The 22,711-nt window shown below is 42.8% G+C and overlaps 1 protein-coding gene across 1 annotated transcript in view; it reads left to right on the top strand.

Annotated features, from left to right (window-relative positions):
- LOC126651271 (deubiquitinase DESI2-like) overlaps positions 1–22,711 on the top strand; it is a 62,420-nt gene that overhangs the window by 36,249 nt on the left and 3,460 nt on the right. Inside the window, exons 5-7 of the mRNA XM_050336993.1 lie at positions 2,993–3,065; positions 4,417–4,510; positions 5,497–5,638. Coding sequence (XP_050192950.1) covers positions 2,993–3,065; positions 4,417–4,510; positions 5,497–5,638 — 309 coding nt within the window. The remainder of the gene's footprint in view (positions 1–2,992; positions 3,066–4,416; positions 4,511–5,496; positions 5,639–22,711) is intronic.

The following is a 22,711-nucleotide window of genomic DNA, read 5'->3' as shown; positions in this document are numbered from 1 at the left end:
CTGAGGGAAGAAGACAACCTACTTACCATATCATCTGGGAGTTGTTGTAGTAGGACTTGAGAAACCAGTGTTTCTCTGAAGCTTGCTGAGACTACCTGGCACTATCTGAGGAGTTAACCCAGATAGTTAAAACTGCACCTTCAGTCAGTTTGCAGACCACACCAAGCTGGGCAGGAGTGTTGATCTGCATGAGGGTAGGAAAGCTCTGCAGAGGGATCTGGACATGCTGGATCGATGGGCTGAGGTGAATTTTATAAGGTGCAGTAGAGTGAAATGCCAGGTCCTGTAGTTGTGTCACAATGACCCAATGCAGCACTACGGGCTGGGGGCAGAGTGGCTGGAAAGTTGCCCGGCGGAACAGTTGTTGTGTTGGTCAACAGCAGCTGAACACGAGCCAGCAGTGCCCAAGATGCCACGAAAGCCAATGGCATCCTGGCTTGGATCAAAAATAGTATGGGACCAGGGAAGTAATTATTCCCCTGTACTTTGCTGCTGGGGAGGTGGCACGTCAAATCCTGTGTCAAGTTTTGGGCCCCTCACTACAAAAAAGACATTGAGATGCTGGAGTGTGTCCAGAGAAGGGCAACAGAGCTGGTGAAGGGTCTGGAGCACAAGTCTTATGAGAAGAAGCTGAGGGAACTGGGATTGTTTAGCCTGGAGAAAAGGAGGCTGAGGGGAGACCTCACTGCTCTCTACAACTACCTGAAAGTAGGTTGTAGTGAGGTGAGAATTGATCTCTTCTCCCAAGTAACAAGTGACAGGACAAGAGGAAATGGCCTCAAGTTCTGTCAAAGGAGGTTTAGAATATAGAATATATATCGAAAAATATCCTCATGGAAAGGGTTGTCAAGCATTGGTACAAGCTCACAAGAAAGTCGTGGAGTCACCATCCCTGGAAATATTCAAAAAATGTGTGGATATGCCACTTTAGAATGTGGTTTGTGGTGAACATGGTGGGGTCCCATGGCTGGACTTGAACCCAGGTTGATGGCTGGACTTGATGATCTTAGAGGTATTTTCCAGCCTTAATGATTCTATGATTCTACAAGATTTGGGAGATCAAAGAACTGAACTGAGAGTTATGTGTCCAGGGAAGACAGACTTTTGTCCCCTGGTGTCATATGTGGCCTCCACCTCTGTATCTTCTTTCCCATTTAGAGTAGGGATGTTCCTGGTGCAGAGGACAGGGCAACAGAGAACTGTGGAGAAGGGCAGTAGAAGGCAAGGGCACCTAAATACTAGGCCTGGTGTTCACCAGAGGGTTCACTGCTAACATGCTGTCCCAGCTGGCAGAGGTTGAGAGCTACCTGACCCAGCTCTGATGTATCCTAAAAAACAAGAGTTTGCACAATTCAAGTGAAGAGGTAAATGGAGGTTACACAAGGTTTGCAGAGAGCAGTGGGCAGGGCTCCAGCTGGGGTCAGCTAGTTGGCTGCCCTCCAGCAGCAGTACATCATTTGTGATAAGAAAACTCGCAAAGAACAAGTAGCATTACAGCATTTTCTGGAGGGAAATGGAACTGCTGTACTGCCAGAGGCAAGCATTTTTGGGGACATGGTTTAAGGTATAAAGATTGGCCATGCACTTTTCATATCAGAGTTACTGTGTTTTTTCACAGTAGCAGTGGTCTTGCAGAAAACATTTTCAGGTGATTTACAGAACTACTGCAGTTGTCATATATACATAAGCAAGCAGTGTGAGTACAGTAGTTGGAGTGCCAGACCTCTGGTTGCCTGACAGCAGAGGGGTTCTTATTCATACCATGGCAGCTCAGTGACACCAGACACAGGGAAGGTGCAGCTTACTCTGCCTTCGCAAGAAGCTCCCACCAGACTCAAAAGAGAATTTTAGTTTAATGAACCTGTTATGTCCTTGTACAGGAACAAGTGAACAACACTCACTTTCCTTGCAGTGCTTGATTAAAACAAGAATTTAGTTGCTCTGAGTTACCAGAGGTGTCTCTTCACTGCACAGCAGCTGTGAATTGTAAATATACCAGGCATGTGCAGTTTGCTCAGTGCCTGAAAACAATTTCTGCAGCAGCACAGCTCTGCAACTGACCTAATAAATACTGGTGCTGGGCAGGGCTAATTATCTCCAATGCAGCACTGCCCTGGCATAGCTGTACGGCTCTCCACTTCAGAATTAGCTTAGCTGGGACTTGTTTGGGTGTCTGTGCTGTCCTTCACGGTATGGTGGAAATGGTGGAAGAGCATCACATGCATACACCAGACTGCGGCATTACTCTGCTCTAAATGTAATGGGGAAGTGCTGGGCTACAGAGCACCAAACTCACTTAACAGCTCCTCTTAAAAATTTGTCTAACTTGGGTGAAGGTTTGTCCATCTTGGGCCTAATTTTCTCTTCTGAAATCAGTGCTTGATAGTATATAGTGTCTCTGAACAAAATGCTGACTATCTCTGAGTTCCTTTTTATTCTGTAAAGCAGTTACCATTGTTAGATAGATAATTACTAAATAGTGACCCTCTGACCTATCAGGGTAACAGACCTCTGTCTCTATGATCTTTTTTCCTAAAACCAAAATATTAATAAGCAGATGTTGGCAGGTGATGTAAAAAGGTGTGCGGAAAATAATTGGGGATTCTCTTACTCCAGATTTTTAGATCGCATAAGGCAAGTGAATTGATAAAACTGGCTCAGTGTCAGGTATTTAAGTGAGAAGATAGATAAATAATCACACATCCTGTAGCAGCTGGGTTTATGCAGGTTTAGGTTGTTATATCTTAATAGAGGTTAGTACCTTCTGTGGAAAGGATTAGATGAGCATTTTTGGAGGCCTAATGCCAGCCAGCTGTATAAACACAGTGCCCACTTCTGTTGGTCTGTAAGGAGTCTCAATTTGTTTGTCTCTAGATCATTTCAAAATCACTCTTCTTAAGAGGAGTTGGGGAGATAGGGGATATATCCTAGACCAAGATCATGTGTTTCTTTTCCACTAATGCTTCCCAATGTGGCTTTTCTCTTACTGTAGTACTGGATAAACGAATACACCTCCACCTTGGGGATTGGTGTCTTCCACTCTGGCATCGAGATCTACGGCAGAGGTATGAAGTGTTTCCTTTTCCCTACCTGCAGAACATGGGGACGATGTATGGCTAGTCTGATATGGAAAAGTATCCCAAATTTACAGCTTTTGGCAAGGAATGTTTTGAGGAATGAAAAACTCAACCAGTTCTCTTTTTAGAGTCCATTGTGCAGTCCAGGAGTAACTTGTGCAGTTCTGTCATGAACCATGTAGCCCTTCTTATTTTCGGCAGTAACTGCAGCCTCTATAGCTTGTGCAGGTGTGTAGCAGGATGGCAGATAGAGGAGCAATGTTGGAAAGCCATTCCAAGGGCAGTGAAGGAGGAGGATAGAGAATAGGAGAAATGAAGGAGGGGGAAGATAGGCAGATCAGTAGTGTTTTGAGATCAGTGGTGTTTTAAGACCCGCATATGTGTTTGTGCGAATTCCCTGTCACGGCTAAATCTGTTTTCCAGTCATTCTTTATGAATGCCTATGGTCTAGAAATCTTGGAATCTGGGTTTCCAGATTTTGGAACCCATTCATTTGAAACAGCAGAGTTATAGATAAAAGAAAATGCCTTGTAAGACTTCTGAAATTGGTGGAGCCTGGATGGGGCTAAAGCTGATTAGAGCCACCCATTGCAAAATGCGCAGTCAGGGGATCTGGGGAAACAGCTGTAGTACAGTGAAGGATGGGCTAACATCACTGACTTTCTGTTGCCTTCTTCAGCATTAAATGGGAATGACTTGGGCTACTCATTCATGGTATTTTTACTCAGTGTGATGCAGTAGACAGAGCCCTTGGGGTGCCATTTCCATCTTGAGCACTGAGGCTTTCACAGGCCCTGCGAGATGGCCTGTATGACACCCTGAGGACCACAGGCTGTGTTTCACAGACCATGCAGGCTGGCCTGTATTATATGGAGGGACTGTGTGCTGAGGCAGCAGAATGCAATTAGCCTGGCTTTCTGCAAAGACTTCCTAATCTCTGCCTGTAAATACCTCTGAAAGATTTGATTTCTCCCTACTCTGGAAAAGACTTCTTAAAGCTCAGTAGCACCAATGGCAGCCTCTCACAGTTTATGCAGATGCCCTCAATGCAGAATTTTCCACTGAGAGGAAGCTACTTGGATGGGCATAGAGGCACACTCAGAGAGTTTTCCTGGTGCTGCAGGAAAACAGTAGTGTTAGCAAGGATGGAGACTGTAAGGGCACTCTCAGTCTGATAGGTAACCAGAGAGTGAAAACGGCTTTCAGAGTCTGGTTGAAAGAGATTTTGGCAATAGCCCAGCCCCTGGTGCTGATGTTGAGCTGTGCAGACAGCTGCCATAGACTTTTTCCTGACATGGCGTTAATTCAATTACTCACAGTCTGTTTCTTTCCTTGTCAGAGTTTGCCTATGGAGGGCATCCCTACCCTTTCAGTGGGATTTTCGAGATCACACCTGGCAGTGCGGTAGAACTTGGCGAGACCTTTAAATTCAAGTAAGGGCCCTTTTCTATATCTTCTCCCCTGCCCCTGGTAGCCATCAGTTTTGGAGGAGTAGGGAAGTCCTCTCCTCATAATTGCCCTCACTGCATCCTTTACATGATCCTAATTCAAAGGCAGCCCTGCAGGGATTTTGGAGATAGATAAAAGAGCATGTACACCAAACAGGGAATAGTGCTGAACTGTGTCAGGGATTAAAAGAATGCTTATAAATGAGTGCAGTTCTCTTTTCCTATATTTTTGTTTTCTGTTCTCCCCATTTCACTTGTTACACAGAGCCAATGCACAGGGGGAAAAAATAAAACTTCTCTTTTTTATGACTAACTTCTGTTTGTGGATACTGCAAAGAGTACCTGAAGTCATCTCCTGTGTTTATTGTTGCTCTGTCACAAGGGACAGACTGGCTGCTAGAGGAGCCTGGGAGGATGCTGCATTCATGTGATTTTCAGGGTGCTCAGACTGTGGGACTGTGGGTCAAGGAAATGCCCATGGCAGGAGGGGCATGACAATCCCAGACTACCTGTTCATGTTGAAGGTTTTTGGAGATTTTTAGAACAAGTGCTATGGAGTGAATATTGGGAGAAGCAATAGGATTTTGCATGTTTTCAGTCTGCTTCTTCCTGGCCCACCCCATGGGAACCCTCTCAATTGGGAAAAAAAGGCATCTCCTCTGTCACAATGGAAATTTCTGCTCCGGAATGATGGGCAGAGTGGGAGAAGACCCCAGAGCTGAGACTGCCCTGGTGGTGAGCAGGAAGTTCTTGGGACTGTTGCCTGTGCAGTAACCTGCTTTGTGGAAAAGCTGGGGATATTATTGTGCCATTCTGTTAGTGAGAGTCTCTGATGGCCTCAGATATGATGTCCATAATGTTTAAGCCTGTCCTTCTTGCCAATGTCTGATCATTTTCTTCTCCCTTAGTATATATCATGCTCTTCACTGTACCTTTCCATGTTTCCTGTTGTGTGTTTTGCTTTTAACTAGAGAATCCATTGCCTTGGGCACCACAGACTTCACAGAAGAGGATGTGGATAAGATTATGGAAGAGCTGGGCAAGGAGTACAAAGGAAATGCGTACCACTTGATGCACAAGAACTGTAATCACTTTTCTGCTGCTTTGGCTGAGGTGGGAACAGATTTTTTATTTTTTATTTATTTTTTACTTCTTCAGATATGTAGTAGTGCTCACAGAAAGGGAACTGGGGTCAGCACAGCCTGCCAGGTTGGAGCCCATAGCCAAATCTCCTGTCTCTGCCCTTATATGTTTGGAAGCCTTTTGCTGTTGAAAGGGATGGGATCAGGAGGTGGAGATGTGGTAGGTTTATCACGTGTTTGGTCTAAACTTCGTGGGAAATTAGGCGTGCCTGTAATTTGTTTCACTGCAGTGAGCAGGAATTGGAAGGACAGACCTGGTTAGTATACAAATATGCATTTTAAAAACAAACATAAATAACCCTACATGATCTCCAAAGGCATAAAAATGGTTTATCAGTGTTCTGAAAACAAAAATTTGCAGTATTCAGGAAATGGGTGTTCTTTTTCCTCATTTAATGTGCACCATCCAAAATACATTAAAAAATAAATTATTTTCTCATAGACATCATTTCTATGTTCTCAAACCCACTGTTAATTATAACAAAGCTGTTATTTTTCTTCAGAGACAATTGAAGCACAGAGACAAATTTATCCCAGCTATCTGCTGATTTGGGATATCTGACTTTTTTTATTCCCAAAGTTCTGATTATTTTGGGGGGAAGCTGCCTTCCTCCTCACCCCCCAGATGGGATGTTTAAAGTGTGTTTCAATTAGTGTGCGAGTATTCAGCATTTGTGTAAATCTGAATTCTGGATCTTGACCCAGTGCCAGAAAAAGATGGGAAAACCATAAGATGGAAGTGACCTTCCATAAAAACTGTTTCTGTGCTTTCCATAGTTGTTTTATGGCAAACGCAAGGAGAGAATATCATTCATCACAATAGAGTATGACTGCTGTAACAGCAAAATTTTTGTATCTCCTTCTGGAGTCCCCATTCTCATTCATTACACACCTCTTGCCTTTCTTCATCATATGGGGCAAGAGTCCTATGCCAATAACTTCTTTTGCCACAAGTGTCCTTTCAGCTCCAAACAAGCCCATCATGGATCCCACCTGAGATGTGTAGAAAAAGTACTACATGATTTCATAAGAAATTCCCAGGTGAATCTGAGAATCAGCAATTAATTTATAAGTGACCTCCTTAGGCTCTTAGGGACACCAATTCTCTACTGGTTTCATCCTTACTAATTATATATAGAGAAAATGATTTAGTCCTTTCTGTAAATGTTAGCGAATTAAAACAAACAGGAGGGAATTGAATTGGTACAAACAGAGAATGAAGTTTCAAGCAGTACAGAGCAAATCAGTGTTAGCCACACTACTAATCTGGAGTCAAGTAATCAAATTGCTACAACAGAAAATGGAAACTTTAAAAATTATGAAGGAAAGCTATGTGATTATTAGGAAAAGGTAAAGAAAATGCTTTACCTGCAGCAGTGAAATAAAGCCATTGCTTGTTATGTACTTTGATAGGTAAAACTTCCTCATGAGGGGAAGAGGAGTGAACAGTGGTGAACAGTGACAGGACCCAAGGGAATGGCCTGAAGTTGTGTCAGGGGAAGTTTAGGTTGGATATTAGAAAAAGGCTCTTCACCCAGAGGGTGGTTGGGCACTGGAACAGGCTCCTCAGGGAAGTGTTCACAGCACCAAGCCTGGCAGAGTTAAGAAGCGTTTGGATAACGCTCTCAGACACATGGTGTGACTCTTGGGGATGGTCCTGTGCAGGGCTAAGAGTTGGACTCAATGATCCTTGTGGGTCCCTTCCAACTCAGCATATTCTGGGTCCCAACCATAAGCTCAGAGCTACTTTTCCTTGATTCTACTGCAACGTATCAGCGAGTCTCTCACTGCCTCCTCCTTGTCCAGCCTTCTAAACACAAGTCAATTAAGAGATCTTATAAAAAAAAATTAGTGGGTATTTTAAATTTTGCTTTCAACATGCCTTCAGCAAGCATCTTTATAGGAGTGGAATTTAGGGTTAAGTTTTCCTGCAAGAGCTTTCTTGGTGGATTCTGAGTGCTCATTCATTGCTCCGTAACCTGTCTAGATAATAAAGCAACAGCTTGAATGGCTAGTTCTGACACTTCTGCTCCCAGGAGCAGAATTTGCTCAGGATTTACATCAGTTTAAATAAACCCTTCGTAGGCAAGCAGGATTTTTTTGTTGCTGTTGCTCTTCACATATGCCTGTGTTTATCAACCCTCTCTAAAGCATTACAAATGCAAACCCAGAGGAGCTGAACAGCAGGCCCAGGAGCAGAATGTCCTAGATAGTCTCTAGCATGGGAATATAGAAAATTAAATTATTATAAAAATTGCTGGTAGTAAGACACTAAACAAAAGTCCTAGCCATCCAATGTGCCTCAGTCAGCATGAGGAATATGTGTGGCTGCCTTACAATGGATATCTTCATCTGTTTTGGTAAACACAGTAATTTGGCAATCACTGTGTTTCAAAGCTGGGTGAGAAGTAGCACAACTTACCTTGGGATACTTCTGACCTCTTGAAGGAAGGACTACTTGAAATCTGTTGAGACAGATCCTGCTTGAACTGAAAGCAGTGGAAGTTTCTATTCTCATTTCTCAACATCTGATTGCTTGCTCAACTTTACAACTTAAGTGATTTTTTTTTCTTCTTCTTGCTGTAGTTTACATTAAACCTAAACAAACAAAAATCACCCCAGTGGGAAGCTCCAGTCCATTCCACATAGAGCTATAAGATGCCTCACTGTGCACAGAACATGTTGTCCAGATGATGTTTGGCTCACAAACCTGTGTAGATATGTGTTATCGCAGAGGGCAGAAAACAAGAAATTATACTTATGCCCTAAAATCAATTCCAAGATGAATCTCTTTAGTGTTTGTTTTGCTCTTCAGGCCCTTCACCTGTGAAGGAGCAATAATAATAATAATAATTAGCATCTATTTATGCATAATTGTGTTATGTGGCAGTTAAAGACAGTAAACTTGAAAAAGTATTCAAAGAATTAAAAGAAAAGATGTAGAAATTTTACTCAACAGAATAAAATTGTGCGTTAGAACTGGGATTCAGTTCCAGCCACAAGTAAAAGCAGCCAAAGATTTTAAGTAAGTGTAAATCCTTGGTGTCTCTGTTGCTGTAGCCCCAGGAAAGGTGATGCTATCTGTCCTGCAATGCTCTTTCATGCCAGAGAGGGGTCAGGGTGGAGAATACTTTTTAGTTTGAAAGAGAGAATAATAACCAGCTGTGCTTCCAAACAGCCTTTTAGGCTTTTCTGCTCATGGGCATAAGCAGTAATGGACAGTCAAGGAGATGGTTGTTCTGAGTCTTGTGGCTGATGCCAGGCAGGTCAGTTCCCTGCTCTGTGCCTAAGTATCCTCCCCTTGTATACGGGGTTATTTCCTTCCTTCGAGAAGGGCCCTGAAATACTTTGATGACAGCTCTCTCATCTGCCAATGTTAATTATCTGGTTTATGGCTTTAATCGCTCTGTTTCAGCATGGAAAGCCAGACACAGAGCTTTATAGCCAAGTGGTGATGTATGAGTCAACGCATGTTTACACAAATGCGCCTGGCAGGCCTTGAGATTTGCTTGTAGGCCTGTGATAGGTAGCTGTGCTCAGTAGCCTTAATTTCCTCATCTCCCTTTGGGCTTGTTTATTAGTGTCTATACAGATGTTGCCCTGGTGGAAGGGCCATGGGCTGGGAGGATAATAGCATCTGGTCATACCGACTGAGGGCAAATGTAGCCATGTGTCCTGCTGGCTGAGGTCACAGTTCTGCAGGGGGAAGGGAAAGGAAGTGTAAGATTGGCTCTACTTCCCATATTGGCTTCCTCAGGATCATACTGTGAGACAACAGTCACATGTCCAATTGCCACGACCTGTAGGACAGGTTCCTCGTTCTTGGAAGGACTGCTAAACCACAGGAGTCAGGCTTTATTTTCAGATTTTTTGTTTTCTTTTCCTTTACCACTGTTCTCTCAGCAAGTAAGACATCCATTCAGAAATCTTCTGTCTACGTTTGTTAAAGAAAGACTTTTCTGTTGAATTCCCATTTAATACAATGATGCCTTGGATTCCACCTTAATAACTGGTATCTGTAGTCTTCAACAGTTACATGCAGGCTGACTGCCAATGGTTAGGGCCATGTCTGGACCTATGATCATGACTCTGCCATTTGGCCACGCATCTTGAAAAATCCCTGGACTATAGGAAGTTCAGCACAGGCAAATAAGCTCTGCTTAACCACTGGACATGCCTTTGACCTACTATCTACCTCTGGAAAAACTTACTTTGCAGTGCAGCCTCACTGTGTGCTGCTGTGGCATTTAGCCTCTCCCTGCAATGCCATGCATCGCTGAGTCTTCTGATATTCCTGCCCACATTCACTTGTAAGCTGCAAAGGGCTTTGTTACTCTCTAATTGCCACTTAGCTCTGAATTTTCCCTCCTCCTCCCTACTGCAGACTGCCAAGCATATTCACCTTGCTCAAGACTTAGTTCTCTCCCTCCTTTGCCAGTTCCCTATGGACTTTTAATGAGCAATGACTGGATCAAAGAAGCATGGCTGGGTCTCCTCATAAAGCAGCTCCTCTGGAAAGAAAACATAGAATGCCCCAGTTTCAGCTGCAGCAGTTCAGATTTCCATCTTCTCCAATGCCATTCCATGGCAGTCTTATCAGTAAGTGATTCCGTGAACGTGTTGCATGATCAGGAGTCTCTTCCTGTGGATTCTTCTTCATCAAGGACTTTGGGTTTTTTAAGAAGTGAAGAACTACCAGAAAGCATAAGTGTCTGCCTAATAAACATCTTAATTAGTTTTGAAGGATGTTCTGATGTGAAGCAGGGCAGAATTTCCTAGTGGATAATCATGAGAAAATGAGAAAGAAATCAGATGCACTCCCTGTGCATTTGCCCAGCTTTAACTTAAGGTCATTGGTACACACACCACTTAATACCCCGTTGCAGTTTCCCTTTACCCTCACCATTTACATCAGTGTAGGAAGGCGAGAGGAGCTTGATTTAACTCAGCGCTCTGACTCCTGCAACATGGTGTCATGATACCTGTATTTATAAATCACTTAAGCTAATTGTTTGTGGGTTAAAATGAAGAGGTTCATCAAACTGCAGTTAGCAATTTGCCTACAAGAAACTTACTCCTTTCATGTTGCTTATGCTGACAGTCCTGAAAATCAAGTAGTATCCATACCATACTCTCTAAAGAAACTGTCCAAGAGGATGGACAATCCTTATGGAGGACTTACACTTGCTATTTCTGCAAAGAAATATCAGTCAAGCCATCAGCAGCAGATCCCAAACTTCCCATCCTCTTCTGAGCTTATGTACCTTTCTGTGTTTCAGTACTCCAGTGGGGTTTCATTCTGATGAAGTTATGCATGTATGGGGAACTCAGTTAGGACTATGTCAATATTGGATAAAGCCCTTCTGTTTGATCATCTGTTTTAAGTCACTTCGTTCCAAACAATCCCTCATGTATACTTACAGCAATATGTTCAAAAGGCCCTTCAAGGAATTGCAAAATATTTATGTTCTTTTTGAGTTGTCCTGGCTGATGAAAAAGGCTATTTAAGCTCTGCCAGATGGAAAGAAACATTGGCTTTTGAACATTAAAAAAGCATTTTAAAACAAAAAGCAAGGCTAAAACAATTAGTTCTTTCCATAATGTGAATTGTTGAGTTTCCTGATTCTTTCAGAACATGGAGATGTGAGATAGCAAAAGGACAGAAGTTACAAATTGCTGTAAAGCAGACATAAAAGAAGAGGAATACATTTGTGGTTCCAGAAAAAAGCCAAACTCAAAGAAATTCCTGGACTCTAAGTTCCCCTGCAAGGACCTGCAGGTCTGAGGTCCCAGTCTTGCCACTGCTTTGCAGAAGCACTTGTCACTGCAGCAGTGGCCACAAGGAAGTATGATGTGAGGTGCCAAGAAAGATTTGCAGATACATACTTTGTCATGAAAACTGTTCTTTGAGTATAGATAAGGGTAGGAGCACGCAGACAGAGGGAATCATGAAATTGCTGTCAGAGGGCTTTTTCAGTGCAAGATTTCCCTGCAAGTCTACTTGGACTTGTGGAAGGCAGATACTAGGTGAGGCAAAAGCATACTTGGCACAGCTTGTACTTCCAAACACACATAAATGTGAAAGGTTGATTGACAGGGTTCAAATATGGGCGTATGATATCAAGATCCAAGCCCTGCTGATGTGTGGGCATATGGTGAGTGTACACTGCCTGAGGACAGGTTCTTTAGAGAAGACAGCAGTAACTAGAGGATCAGAGGGAGGATGAAGCTTTTCTGCTGTGAAGTTCTTCTCCAGCCTGGCAATTTTCCTCAGCTGAGCGTAAGGATCACATCACGTCACTGAATCTTAGATTTTAAAAAAGGTTTTGCTGCTTAGCCCATTCACAAACAGAAGACAACTCATTTGACTTCCCACCAGCAATTTCCTATGCTTCTGAAGTTTCCTGAGTAAGCCACAGAGCTGTGTTCTTACCAGAGTGATGACAGTTGCTACAGCACATCTCAGAAAAGGACATACCACCATGGGAAAGGAGAAAAACACCTCTGAATCAGCACCATAACTGGAAGATAAGTGGAATGACTCAAGGACACCACCCCTTCTCCTTTCATTAATGTGATTAATGCCAAGAAACTGGAATGATCCTTATTTAAGGAAACTCTTCAGCACCTTGCTATAGCACATATGGTACATAATTATCAAAGTGTGGCTTCTGAGCACCAGGGAAGGGAGCCCTTTTTAGTCCCCAACAGCCTTACTGTAGTGGAATAGCAATAAAGTCAGTGGGTCTTATGGGCTCTTTTGCTAAAACATGAAGTTGATGCTTACCATAATTAGGAAATTAATTGTGAGGCAGTGGTTTCATTCACCTAAGAAACTGCTGATGTTGGAACTTTACCTGAGAACATCAGTGGCAGAAGGTTTTGTTCTTATATCATGTCTTTTCTCCATCTTCTTGAAAGAGGAATGATATGCTTTTGATTTTTATCAGTAATTTCTCTTAAGTACTGGAAAAGATCAAACTCCTCTGTATACTCTGAGAAACCCCTAAGTGGTCTGGTGTAAATCCCTTCAGAGTCAGTGACAGCAGAATCTCACCACATCACTGAGGGATGATGAAGCACAGTTAAAAATCCCTATTTGCTTCCAAAATTATCTCATCTTTCTCTTATACCCAGAGAAATCTCTTCAGAAAAAAAACACAAACCAGTCCTAACTGTAAAGTTAGTGTCCACATTTCATCGTTCTTCATAAAGCTCTTTAAGGTCTTTTGGATTTGAGGCATTAAAAACTCTTCAGGAAAACAGATTGGTATCTCATTATCCAGCTTCCTTTTGTACCCACTGATCCTTTTCACCCCTTTATTCCTTTGAATATTAAAGGATCTGTTTCCTTATTGCTCATAATTTCTTGATCCAAATGACTGGATCTAGGGGACAGGGGGTCAGAGACGCCCTCTGGGTAAATGGCTAAAATCTGAACTAATTATTAGAGTTGATCTGGGATTTTTGGAGCAAACCAAAAGAGGAGCCTTTTAGAAGAATCTGATAGTTTTAATAAAACTTTTGCTGGGATGCTTGTGGGTTCAAACAGGACTTTTAGCTGATAAGACATACTCATTCACAAGTAACTGAGAGAGAGAAGCTTGCTGAGGTGCATGAGAGCAAAATGGATTAAAGATTTATTTACTTTTCTCTTATATTTCTGCAAAAGTTCTGAATATCAGCCACAAGATGTCCTGAAGCGGAGAGTCCCTCAGCCTCTCTTGTGGGAACTGTCCTACTTTAATTATTTACATAAACAGGGAGATAACACATTTCAGCAGGAGAGGAGAAAGGCCTGAATCAGAATTTTTGTGCTTATTTGTGCCTGTCTTAGACCTACAGCACTTCAATACTCAATCTGGGAGGTAAATAGCTTCCAGTCTCCTGAAGTCAGTAACCTCAATCAGGCTAGAAGGATGGTCTCCAACAGGAAATACCCTGAAGATTCACAAATGGAGTCTGCACAGTGGATCCTGCAACCTGATGGTTACAGAGGACTGCAGCAGGCATCTAGCATACCCACTGTTGATGACAACACAGTGATATTATTATATCACTGCATGCCAGATGGGATGGAAATGCTTGGTGAAGCTACACATCTGAATCTCCTTGGGAGGCGGGGGATGATCTTGGTGCAATCAAGCTTGCTTGCTTGATCACTGGATCTAAGATGGATGCTAGGGCTTCTTTACCCCTTCCTTTGTATTATTGGTAAATATCTGCCCTATTGATAGAATTAGAATTAATCATAGAATTAACTGGGTTGGAAGAGACCTTCGAGATCATCAAGTCCAACCCTAGAAGCAGATAGTAGCAGAGAGAGGCATTGTCATTGCATATCAGTCTGCTAGCAGGAAATACACATCTCCTGTGACTGCAGTGCAGCGGGAGCTATCTTTGTGATTAGCTTTACAGCTGTCTGGTGTACACTTACTTCCCTGATGGTGTGGCTGTCTCAGCAGTGCTTTGCCAATGTGGTTGGAGCTTTGGTAGAACAGAGGGACTGTATTTTACTGGTAGAGAGTGTGGAGCTGTGCTGAAGTGATAGGAGATAGCGGTCAGTACATATTAATTTTTTTCTGGATGTTCACCTGTCTTTTTTCAGCCACAGCAAAACTGACAGCATATAACAATCCTACATCAGAATGCTGCTTTCCTCAGAGAAGCTAATTTTCAGCAAATTCTCTGAAAGCAGATAGATTTGCTGAATCAGGGACCAAATGAGGACAGTTTTTAATCATCAGTTAATAATTCAAGACTAAAGCTTTTCAGGTCCATCCCCAGGCACATGTGAGTTTTCATCATAAAGTTATTAAAAACTAGGAAGCTCTCCTTACCCTGAAAGCTATGAGAGAGAAAGGATTAAACATGAAAGAAGGGGGGTTCAGGTGGCATTTGAGTCACAGTCAAAAGCAGCAGAAGCTTTTATGAACCAATCTTCAGCAAATCCTAATAGACAAGTAATACTCATGTTTTCTTTAGCCAGCAATTGCTTTTCAGTTGCCTCTGTTGCAGAGGAGGTTGATGTTTTGTTGAGGAAAAATCTACATGCGATTCTGTTAATGGCAGGGGAGAAAATGCTCCCAACAGACATAAAGGACAGAAGGAAGTGAACGAACAAACAAACAAATAGCCACAGGACAAGAAAGAACATTAGGAAAGCTTTATTTCCTGGTGCTTGAGCCAGTCCTCACTGAAGCTGATGGAAAGCCTTGCTTCATTGCAGCAGCCTTTGAACGTTATTAGATCTATGGAGAACAGGCTATGTTTGGTTTCTGGTTTTTAGCTGCCATGTATGTTTAGAATTAGCTTATTTATAGAGATGTCCTGCACCCATAAATTTATCCTCATGGTTTCAGATTTTTCCTTTTGTTTCTTCCTGTATGTATGTTCAATCTTGACTGCATGCAGTTAATTAACTGCTGTATTTCATTCCCAGTGTGGTGTCTCCGTGAAGTGAAATGAAATTTCTAGGTATAGTTTGTCTATCAGATGAGATTTTTGAAGTCTTTTGGAATTTCTTAGAATGAAGGCTGCTATAAAACCACATTTTTTTCACTCTCATTAACCTTTCTAGCCTTGCTGTCAGGAATGAATCCATAGGCCAACAAAAATTATTACTAGGACAAGTCTTATATGCACCTTTCAGCTCTCAGTCAATCTTCTTTCCCCTCTCTCTCTACTTGTGCATGGGAATAATATGAGGAGGCAAGAAATTGGAAACAGAAATCAACACTCCCTAAGTGGAAAGTTTTTAGCACATCATTTCAATTTTTTTAAAAAGGGGTCATTTTGCCACATATACTTCTGCAGTCACTTTAGGTTTTCCCTTTAATGTCATCTATCTAGCAAAAGAAGATTAAAACTGAAGATATTTTAAGAAGAAATTAAAAAAACCCATAAAATCGTGAGCTCTCTGGGGTTGGTGTAAATGTGGGTGGTTTTATCCATATAATTTATTTTTTTCTGCTTTTTGCATCTGCCTTATCAAAATGAAATCCCTGTTTCCTTATCTGTTATAAGTAAGCACGATTCCTTTGAGCTAAGTTAGTTCACACTATCTGGGGAGTTCATCTCTAGTCACACCATCAGGGAACCTTTGAGTCTCTGTGTGCAAATGCCTGAAAAACGTGCCTCATTTCCACAAATGAACATGGTAAGAAAAATCCCTGCCCTTTAAACCACTGCCTGCTGATAAATGAAAAGTTTCAGGAGTGAAAATTAACTGCCTGAGTGTGTTGATAGGCTTTTGAGACTGGTACCTTTTGCTTCGGAGTCCTTCCAACACTGTCAGACAGCAGGTCTTTCCCTGTTCCCATGAGTTCTCGTATTCTCCCTTCTCATTGTATGTCCATCTGCAGAAACCTGCCTCTCCCTAATATTAGGAAACACAGCTTGAGACTGAAACACAGGACTTTTCTGGTTAGCTGTGCAGAAAAAATAGATGTTCTTGATGTTCACCCCTATATGCATATGGATTGGCCTGGTCATGTTCAGCATGTCCATAACACTTGAAAGGATGACCCCGTTAGGCAACAGCTGTTCTCAGCCACTGGTCTTGAAACAGCAGCTGCTAGGAGAATGCAATTCCTCTTCATGACATCATGATAATAAGAATGAATTGCAGTTGTTAATTCATTTGGCGGGAGATTCTTTATTTTAAATGCCATTAACAAACCCAGACTTAATAATACTCAGCCTTCCCCAAATGGTCATCTGTTATGAGGCCACTTGCTGCCTGTCCTATCACCCTGCAGCTGTTGGCTGTACTTGTAAGCGCTTGTTACAAGGACCTTCATGCTCAAGAGGTTATTGCCATCCCCCAATGTTGGTACAAGACTAATCAGTGATGCCACTTGGAATTCAACTCTAAATATGGTTCAACAAGATGTCACATTTGCAGCCACTGTGTCTCTCCACTGGTGGCCTGGCTAGTGAAGCTGAAACAGTGCTGTAAGTGCTGAGGTGCTATAAGCCAGGTGTCTCATTTGACCCAGAGCTATCCACTCCATCGTCTCTGCTTGCAGACTCCTGCAAAAAGACAACTTTATCCTTCTACCACAGGTCCACAGAAATGACTAACATGTTCCAACTAGCATCATAAGGGGAGCAAGACTGTAGATATTAGTCCCTCTTTTCAAGGTGTTCCTTTTTTTCTTCACTCCTGGCTAGTCTCTCAGGCAGATGGTGCAGATGCTACCTCTGCTTTACAACACCCACAGTCCTGGGGAAGACCCACAGGAGTTGCAGTGCCCTGCCTGCTGTGGAACAAAACAAGATTGCACAGGAGAATGGGGGCATTTCAGGCAGTTGCTGAACGTAATTTAAAATTCCTCTGCCTTCTACCTTTGGCTTGCATTGCTACCTCCCAGAACACATTACTGAGGTCATTTATCCTCATCTACAGTCTCTCAGATATACCCCTTCCTGTCTAAGTCAGAGGCCATTCCTGGCTCTGCTGAATGTGAGCTGCATGCAGCCTCATGGCCCAGTGCCACCTCATCTATTCTGTTGATCCCCACAGGCTAGTTATATTCCCTAGAGTAGAAATTGTCATTTTAAAACATTAACTATACAATATATCTGTTTCAAGCAACTGAATTTAGCATGCCAACTCCACCAAGGTGAGACTGTGCTTTCAGATGTTTTGTGAAGGCTGTATGTCCATTCTCCTTCAGAAATCTTATTTTCAGCACACACACTATGTACAGCAGCCGATCAGGAGTGCAGAGCTAGAGGTATGTTCTCTGTTGATGCACCCAAATTCCCTTAGCCTTTCCAGCACCGAGCAGTTATGCTACCAGGTGGCAAGATGGCAAAAAAGATGTCTCTCATCATTGGGTTAGTGGTTTATTCTGGATATGTCCAAGAACTAGTTTAATCAAATTGCCACACTTCTCTTTCCACATAGGGGTTTTGGCTGCCCTAACATAGCCTGAAGGCTTTGCCTGGGCAGACGTGCTCATTTGTATTAATGGCCTTATTCTGAAATTCTGATAGGCAGCATCTATGCTATATTGTGTAAGCCTTGTAGGAGCCAGCTCATGCAAACACTGTAATGATTCCCCTTGGGCTCTAAAGTAGTTTCTCTCAGAGTGCTCTGGGGTGTGTGTTAGACTTCTCAGATGCCAGTAAAAGCCCTTTGCATTCTCTAAGACATACCAAGGGGAATATTGTACAGTAGCTCAAATGGATACATGTCCCATGTGGACACCACCTCATTTTTAGCAATGCTGCTAAATCAAAAAGGTAGTGGGTGGTTCAGCAGGTGTTCAGTGCTGAACTCTCCAAGCCTCAGTCTGATGACAAGAATTGAAGTAATTAGCTTGTATTGTTTGAGGAATGCTATGTTGCCTCTGTTCACATTGATTTTCATGGACTAGAGCACTACGCAGTGCCTTTGGGAGGGCTCGCTTAAAAAAAATCCTCAGTGCCTTCTATACATGGCCTGAATCACCCCAATTGCATCATCCAGCACAGCACATAACCTATCACATTTGAGAGATTGCTCTTAGGATCTACACCTGATCAGCCCTTCTCTTTGTTTTGAACGGGGCTCAGCCTGTTACACTCAGATAATGTATAGAATATGCCCATAGACTCAAAGCCCTCTCAAAATGCAGCACATTGGTAACACTGTCTTCTAGAAGGCAGGAGACTCATCATCTTCCATTGCTGGATGGCATTTCATGTTTCCCAGCTGCGAGGCTGTTTGCCTGCCCACGGCAAAGCTTTTCAGGGAAATGTTTAGGCTTGCCAAGCAGGGACCTAGCTCTTAGGACACTTAGGAGAGGGAAGAGGGGTGCAGGGCAATTTGTACATTTTAGGCAATGACTGTTTAGTGCAAAATGATACAGCTTAAGATACTTAGAAAATATTTTTGTATCCCAAATTAGTTGTTTCTTGATGAGTTGAAATCCTGGTGTGGATTTGACAGCTGCCTACAAATAGCACCAAAACTGTCAGGTCCCATTGCTCCCGCCCATTGGGCTTCAGCCACGCATGTCTGAACGGCTGTTCCTGCAGCTGCCAGCTGGGTCATTCCCAGTTCTTACAGAGTCCCCAGAAGAAGCTGCAGCGATGGGGACTTATTTGGCTTTCTGTCACCAGGTGCCGCTCAGTGGAAGCTGCAAGTACGTGCAGCCTTCTCCCAGCTTTCTGCCTGAAGTCAGGACTGGTGTCGGTGGGCAATCAGAAGTTGGGCTCGCTGTCCCACATGGTGGAATTCAGTCTGTGATAGGGACTGGGTGCCTCTGAGGGTTGAGAATAACTCACACCTTTATGACCTGAGAGTGAGAAAAGGATGAGAAAGAGCTCTGATCAGCAATGAGAGCTGCACGCTGTTCACAGGAGGTTTGCAAAGCTTAGGGAAGCCCTACATGAGCTGAGGTGTTCCAGGCATTGCTGCCAGTTGTCCAGCCTCTCATGTACTCCACGGGGTTTCCCATCCCAAACACTTTTATGCCTCAGACAAGTGAGCTTATATGTCATGTACCTTTAGCCCTTCTGGAACTGTATGTTTCTTAGCCCCTTCTCTAGTGAGCTACATATCAAAAGGCTCAGCTACTTTCTTGTCCAATGTCAAGCTTAGGGTCCACTACAGGTATGTTAAGTTTCCTAAATGAAGGTAGCAGAACAATTTGTATAATGGTCAGGACCAGCAATTTCTGACCTGTAACAGTTTATTATTTATTTACAATTCCTCTCAGAGCTAGCACATGATCTATCACAGAGAAGTTTACCCCCTTCAAAAAAGAAAACCTCACTTGTTTGGCAAAGAAATAAAAACACCATATGAAATCTTAAACGCTAAAAACATCTGAAAAAGGGTTCTGTTGATGGTAATAATGGAAGGTAACAGGGTTCCGTGAGTTTATTGCAGTGTGTGTTTTCAGTGGAGAACTGATCTGCAGTAGGTAGATTTTTCTGTAACTTTATATGCAATTGGAAAACATCCACTACATCTTGCTTGTGCTGGTTTTTTTCAAACTCAATTGGCTTAATCCCACGGCAGCCAGGTTTATTTGATGTTTCTCCATTAGCTAAGCACTGCTGGATGCTCCAGCACAATATGCTTTATGGCAAGGAGTGAGAAACACAGAAGCAGACTGTAGTGTTGGTGGCATTCCCTGCCATTGCCCTTTTGCTCCTATTGAACATCGTGTTCTACTGTGGAATATAATGAGGCTACACTGACAAGAGGTGACTTGACAAGCATGACTGAGGAAAGGGAAACCACTTTGACTTCATCATTATCCTTAAGCTCCACAAACTGCCCTTTGTTGCTTGATGGCCTGATGCCCACACATCTCCATTCTTTTTCTGGCTCTTCCTTGCCTCACTGATTCATTCTGGGTGAAGAAGCTCCCATAAACAAAAGGGGAACATCTCAGCTTTGCTTCCACATTGGGAAGTGCTATTTCAGTTGCTAGGGAATCTGCTTAGAAAATACAGCCAACTCTTAAAAACAGTATTTCTATTTCCAGGCATCTTACCTTATGCTGTTCTGTTGTTTCAGCTAATTTTCTGAAGAATCATACCCTTGTTTAGTTCTTTTGTTAATATCTGTGAGAAAATCTTTATTAGAACTTAAAACTGCTTCAGAACTAAACTCACATGCATGCATACATCACAAGAAGCCTAAACTGAGTCGCTTTCTACACTGGCAATATGTTGCCTAAGTTCCTGGAGAGGAAGAAAGAGAAATGCTACAAAATCTAGAGGCAACTGTACTCCAGTTTGTGACTTTGGCTCAGGGTCAAAGTAGTGTAGGGTAAGTCAAAGTGTTCAAGTAGAACACATTGAATACAGTTTTAAAAATTCAACAGTATTCTTGTGAAAATTGTCAGATATGTCTGGCGAGACAGTGAAATGGATCAGCAAATTTTCTATGAATGAGTCTTAAGCACATGTGGAGAGGTCATCCACTTACAAGCTCAGGCAATAGCTCTAGTAATGTAAACCAGGGAATCTGGATGGAGATAAAAAAATGTTAATAAAGTAATTGTCCCCAGATTAAAAATTTAAAAATACAGATTCATATAACTGTATCTGAGGTTAAGTGGAATGCATCACTGGTAAGAACTGAAGTAAAAGTCCTTGGAGTGTATTAGGTAAAGAACAATCTATGCTTGCAAGTAATTTTAGCAACTAAATGGCTCTGTCCATTCTCTGATTCCTAATGATAATGTCTCCAATTTCACACATTGATTTTTAAACAATGCGTTTCAAAATAAAGTGAGTTCCGTAGTCCAATTAGCAAAGTCACAGGTTTGCTGCCTTCTCCACACCTCATTGGAAACTCCATGCTGTTGAAGCAAGCAATTCCCTTATGCTCAAGGGAACTATTGGAATGGGGCTTAGATCGTTCTGCCCAGGCCTTACACATAAAGAACTAACTGCTCATCAGCCATAACAACTGTAGTTGGCACAGCCCGTCCCTAGAAAATGTTTCAGTCATTCTCCCTGAAAATTTCTTGGAAACTCTAAGCACTCCATTTCTCTTGTCAATAGAATCACAGAATATGCAGAGTTGGAAGGGGCCCATCAGGATCCTTGAGTCCAATTCTTGGCCCTGCACAGGACATCCCAAGAGTCACACCATGTGCCTGAGAGTGTTGTCCAAATGCTCCTTGAACTCAGACAGACTTGGTGCTGTGACCATGTCCCTGAGGAGCCTGTTCCAGTGCCCAACCACCCTCTGGGTGAAAAACCTTTTCCTGATATCCAAACTAAACCTCCCCTGACCCATCTTTATGCTGTTTCCTCTAGTCTTGTCACTGGTAAAGAAATGGTAAAGTCCTGTCACGAGTAAAGAAATCGGTACCTGCTCCTCCACTTCCCCTAGTGAGGATGCTGAAAACCACAATGAGGTCTCCCCTCAGGAGAGGGGAGGTTTCCTCTCCTCCAGGTTGAACAAGCCAAGTGACCTCAGCCGCTTTTCTTAAGACTTCCCCTCCTGACCCTTCACCATCCTTGTGGCCCTCCTTTGGATACCCTCTAATAGCTTAATGCCTTTTTCATATTGTGGTTCCCAAAACTGCACACCATATTCAAGGTGAGGTTGCCCCAGTGCAGAGCAGAGCAGGACAATCCCCTCCCTCGACCAGCTGGCAATGCTTTGCCTGACCAGGATACAGTTGTCCCTCCCAGCTGCCAGAGCTCTGCTGACTGATATTCAACTTGTCATCGACCAGGACCCCCAGGTCTTCCTCCACAGTGCTGCTCTCCAGCCACTCGTTCCCCAGCCTATACATACAACCAGGGTTGTCCTGTCCCAGGTACGGAATCCAGCACTTGCCCTTTTTAAACTCCATATGATTACCTCTCACCAAATAATCTCCTTAGTGGACTACAGACAATCACCCTCTTAGTTTTTCCAGTAATTAGTATTAAATTAAATGTCATTTTAGTCAGAAAGAGGGTGGAAGGAAGAGCAGAGGAATTTACTATTGGCAAAAGGTGCTGTATGGACAACCCTGGAATCACTAATCCATGTAAATTGTGGAATAAAGTCTGTAGAGTGGAGTTTCCTCTCTGTCTTGCTCCATGGGAGACAACAAAGGAAGGGAAGGAGAATTCAGGTATTGTGGCTACTGAACTGCTACAGACTTCAGGCTCTAGTAGGGCCACACAGGCAGTATATTTATTTACTAGACAGGCTCTCAAGTCATGCCTGCTGATCAGTTCCATGTGCCTCTTCTGTGTCTGGTACAGGATATGGTAAAATGTAAAGGGAAACAGTCTTTATGGGGTCTAAGCCAGATACAGCTATCAAAATCTGGCACTTGTATGTATGTGTGGTCATATGCTGCAGAAGAAATGGTCTGCTGCATGCAGAAAGTTGTTTCATTATGCTGAACTTGATATGACCTTGAAAAACAATATCTGTGCTAGCAGAGTGTAACCCAAATCAGTGCCAGGAACATCTATGATGGAACAGGCCTAGTGAGAACCTAGTATTTTACAGTTTCTCAGGCATCTCCATCCGCCTAGTCAGATTCAGCTTCTGGGGTCCTCAAGGTCTGTCCAGCCACAGCCT

This window comes from Myiozetetes cayanensis, unplaced genomic scaffold (genome assembly GCF_022539395.1).
Source record: "Myiozetetes cayanensis isolate MyiCay16 unplaced genomic scaffold, myiCay2020 scf6-25, whole genome shotgun sequence".
Classification (NCBI taxonomy): domain Eukaryota; kingdom Metazoa; phylum Chordata; class Aves; order Passeriformes; family Tyrannidae; genus Myiozetetes; species Myiozetetes cayanensis.
Note: the sequence above shows the minus strand (reverse complement) of the source record. Positions and strands in the feature narration are given on the sequence as shown.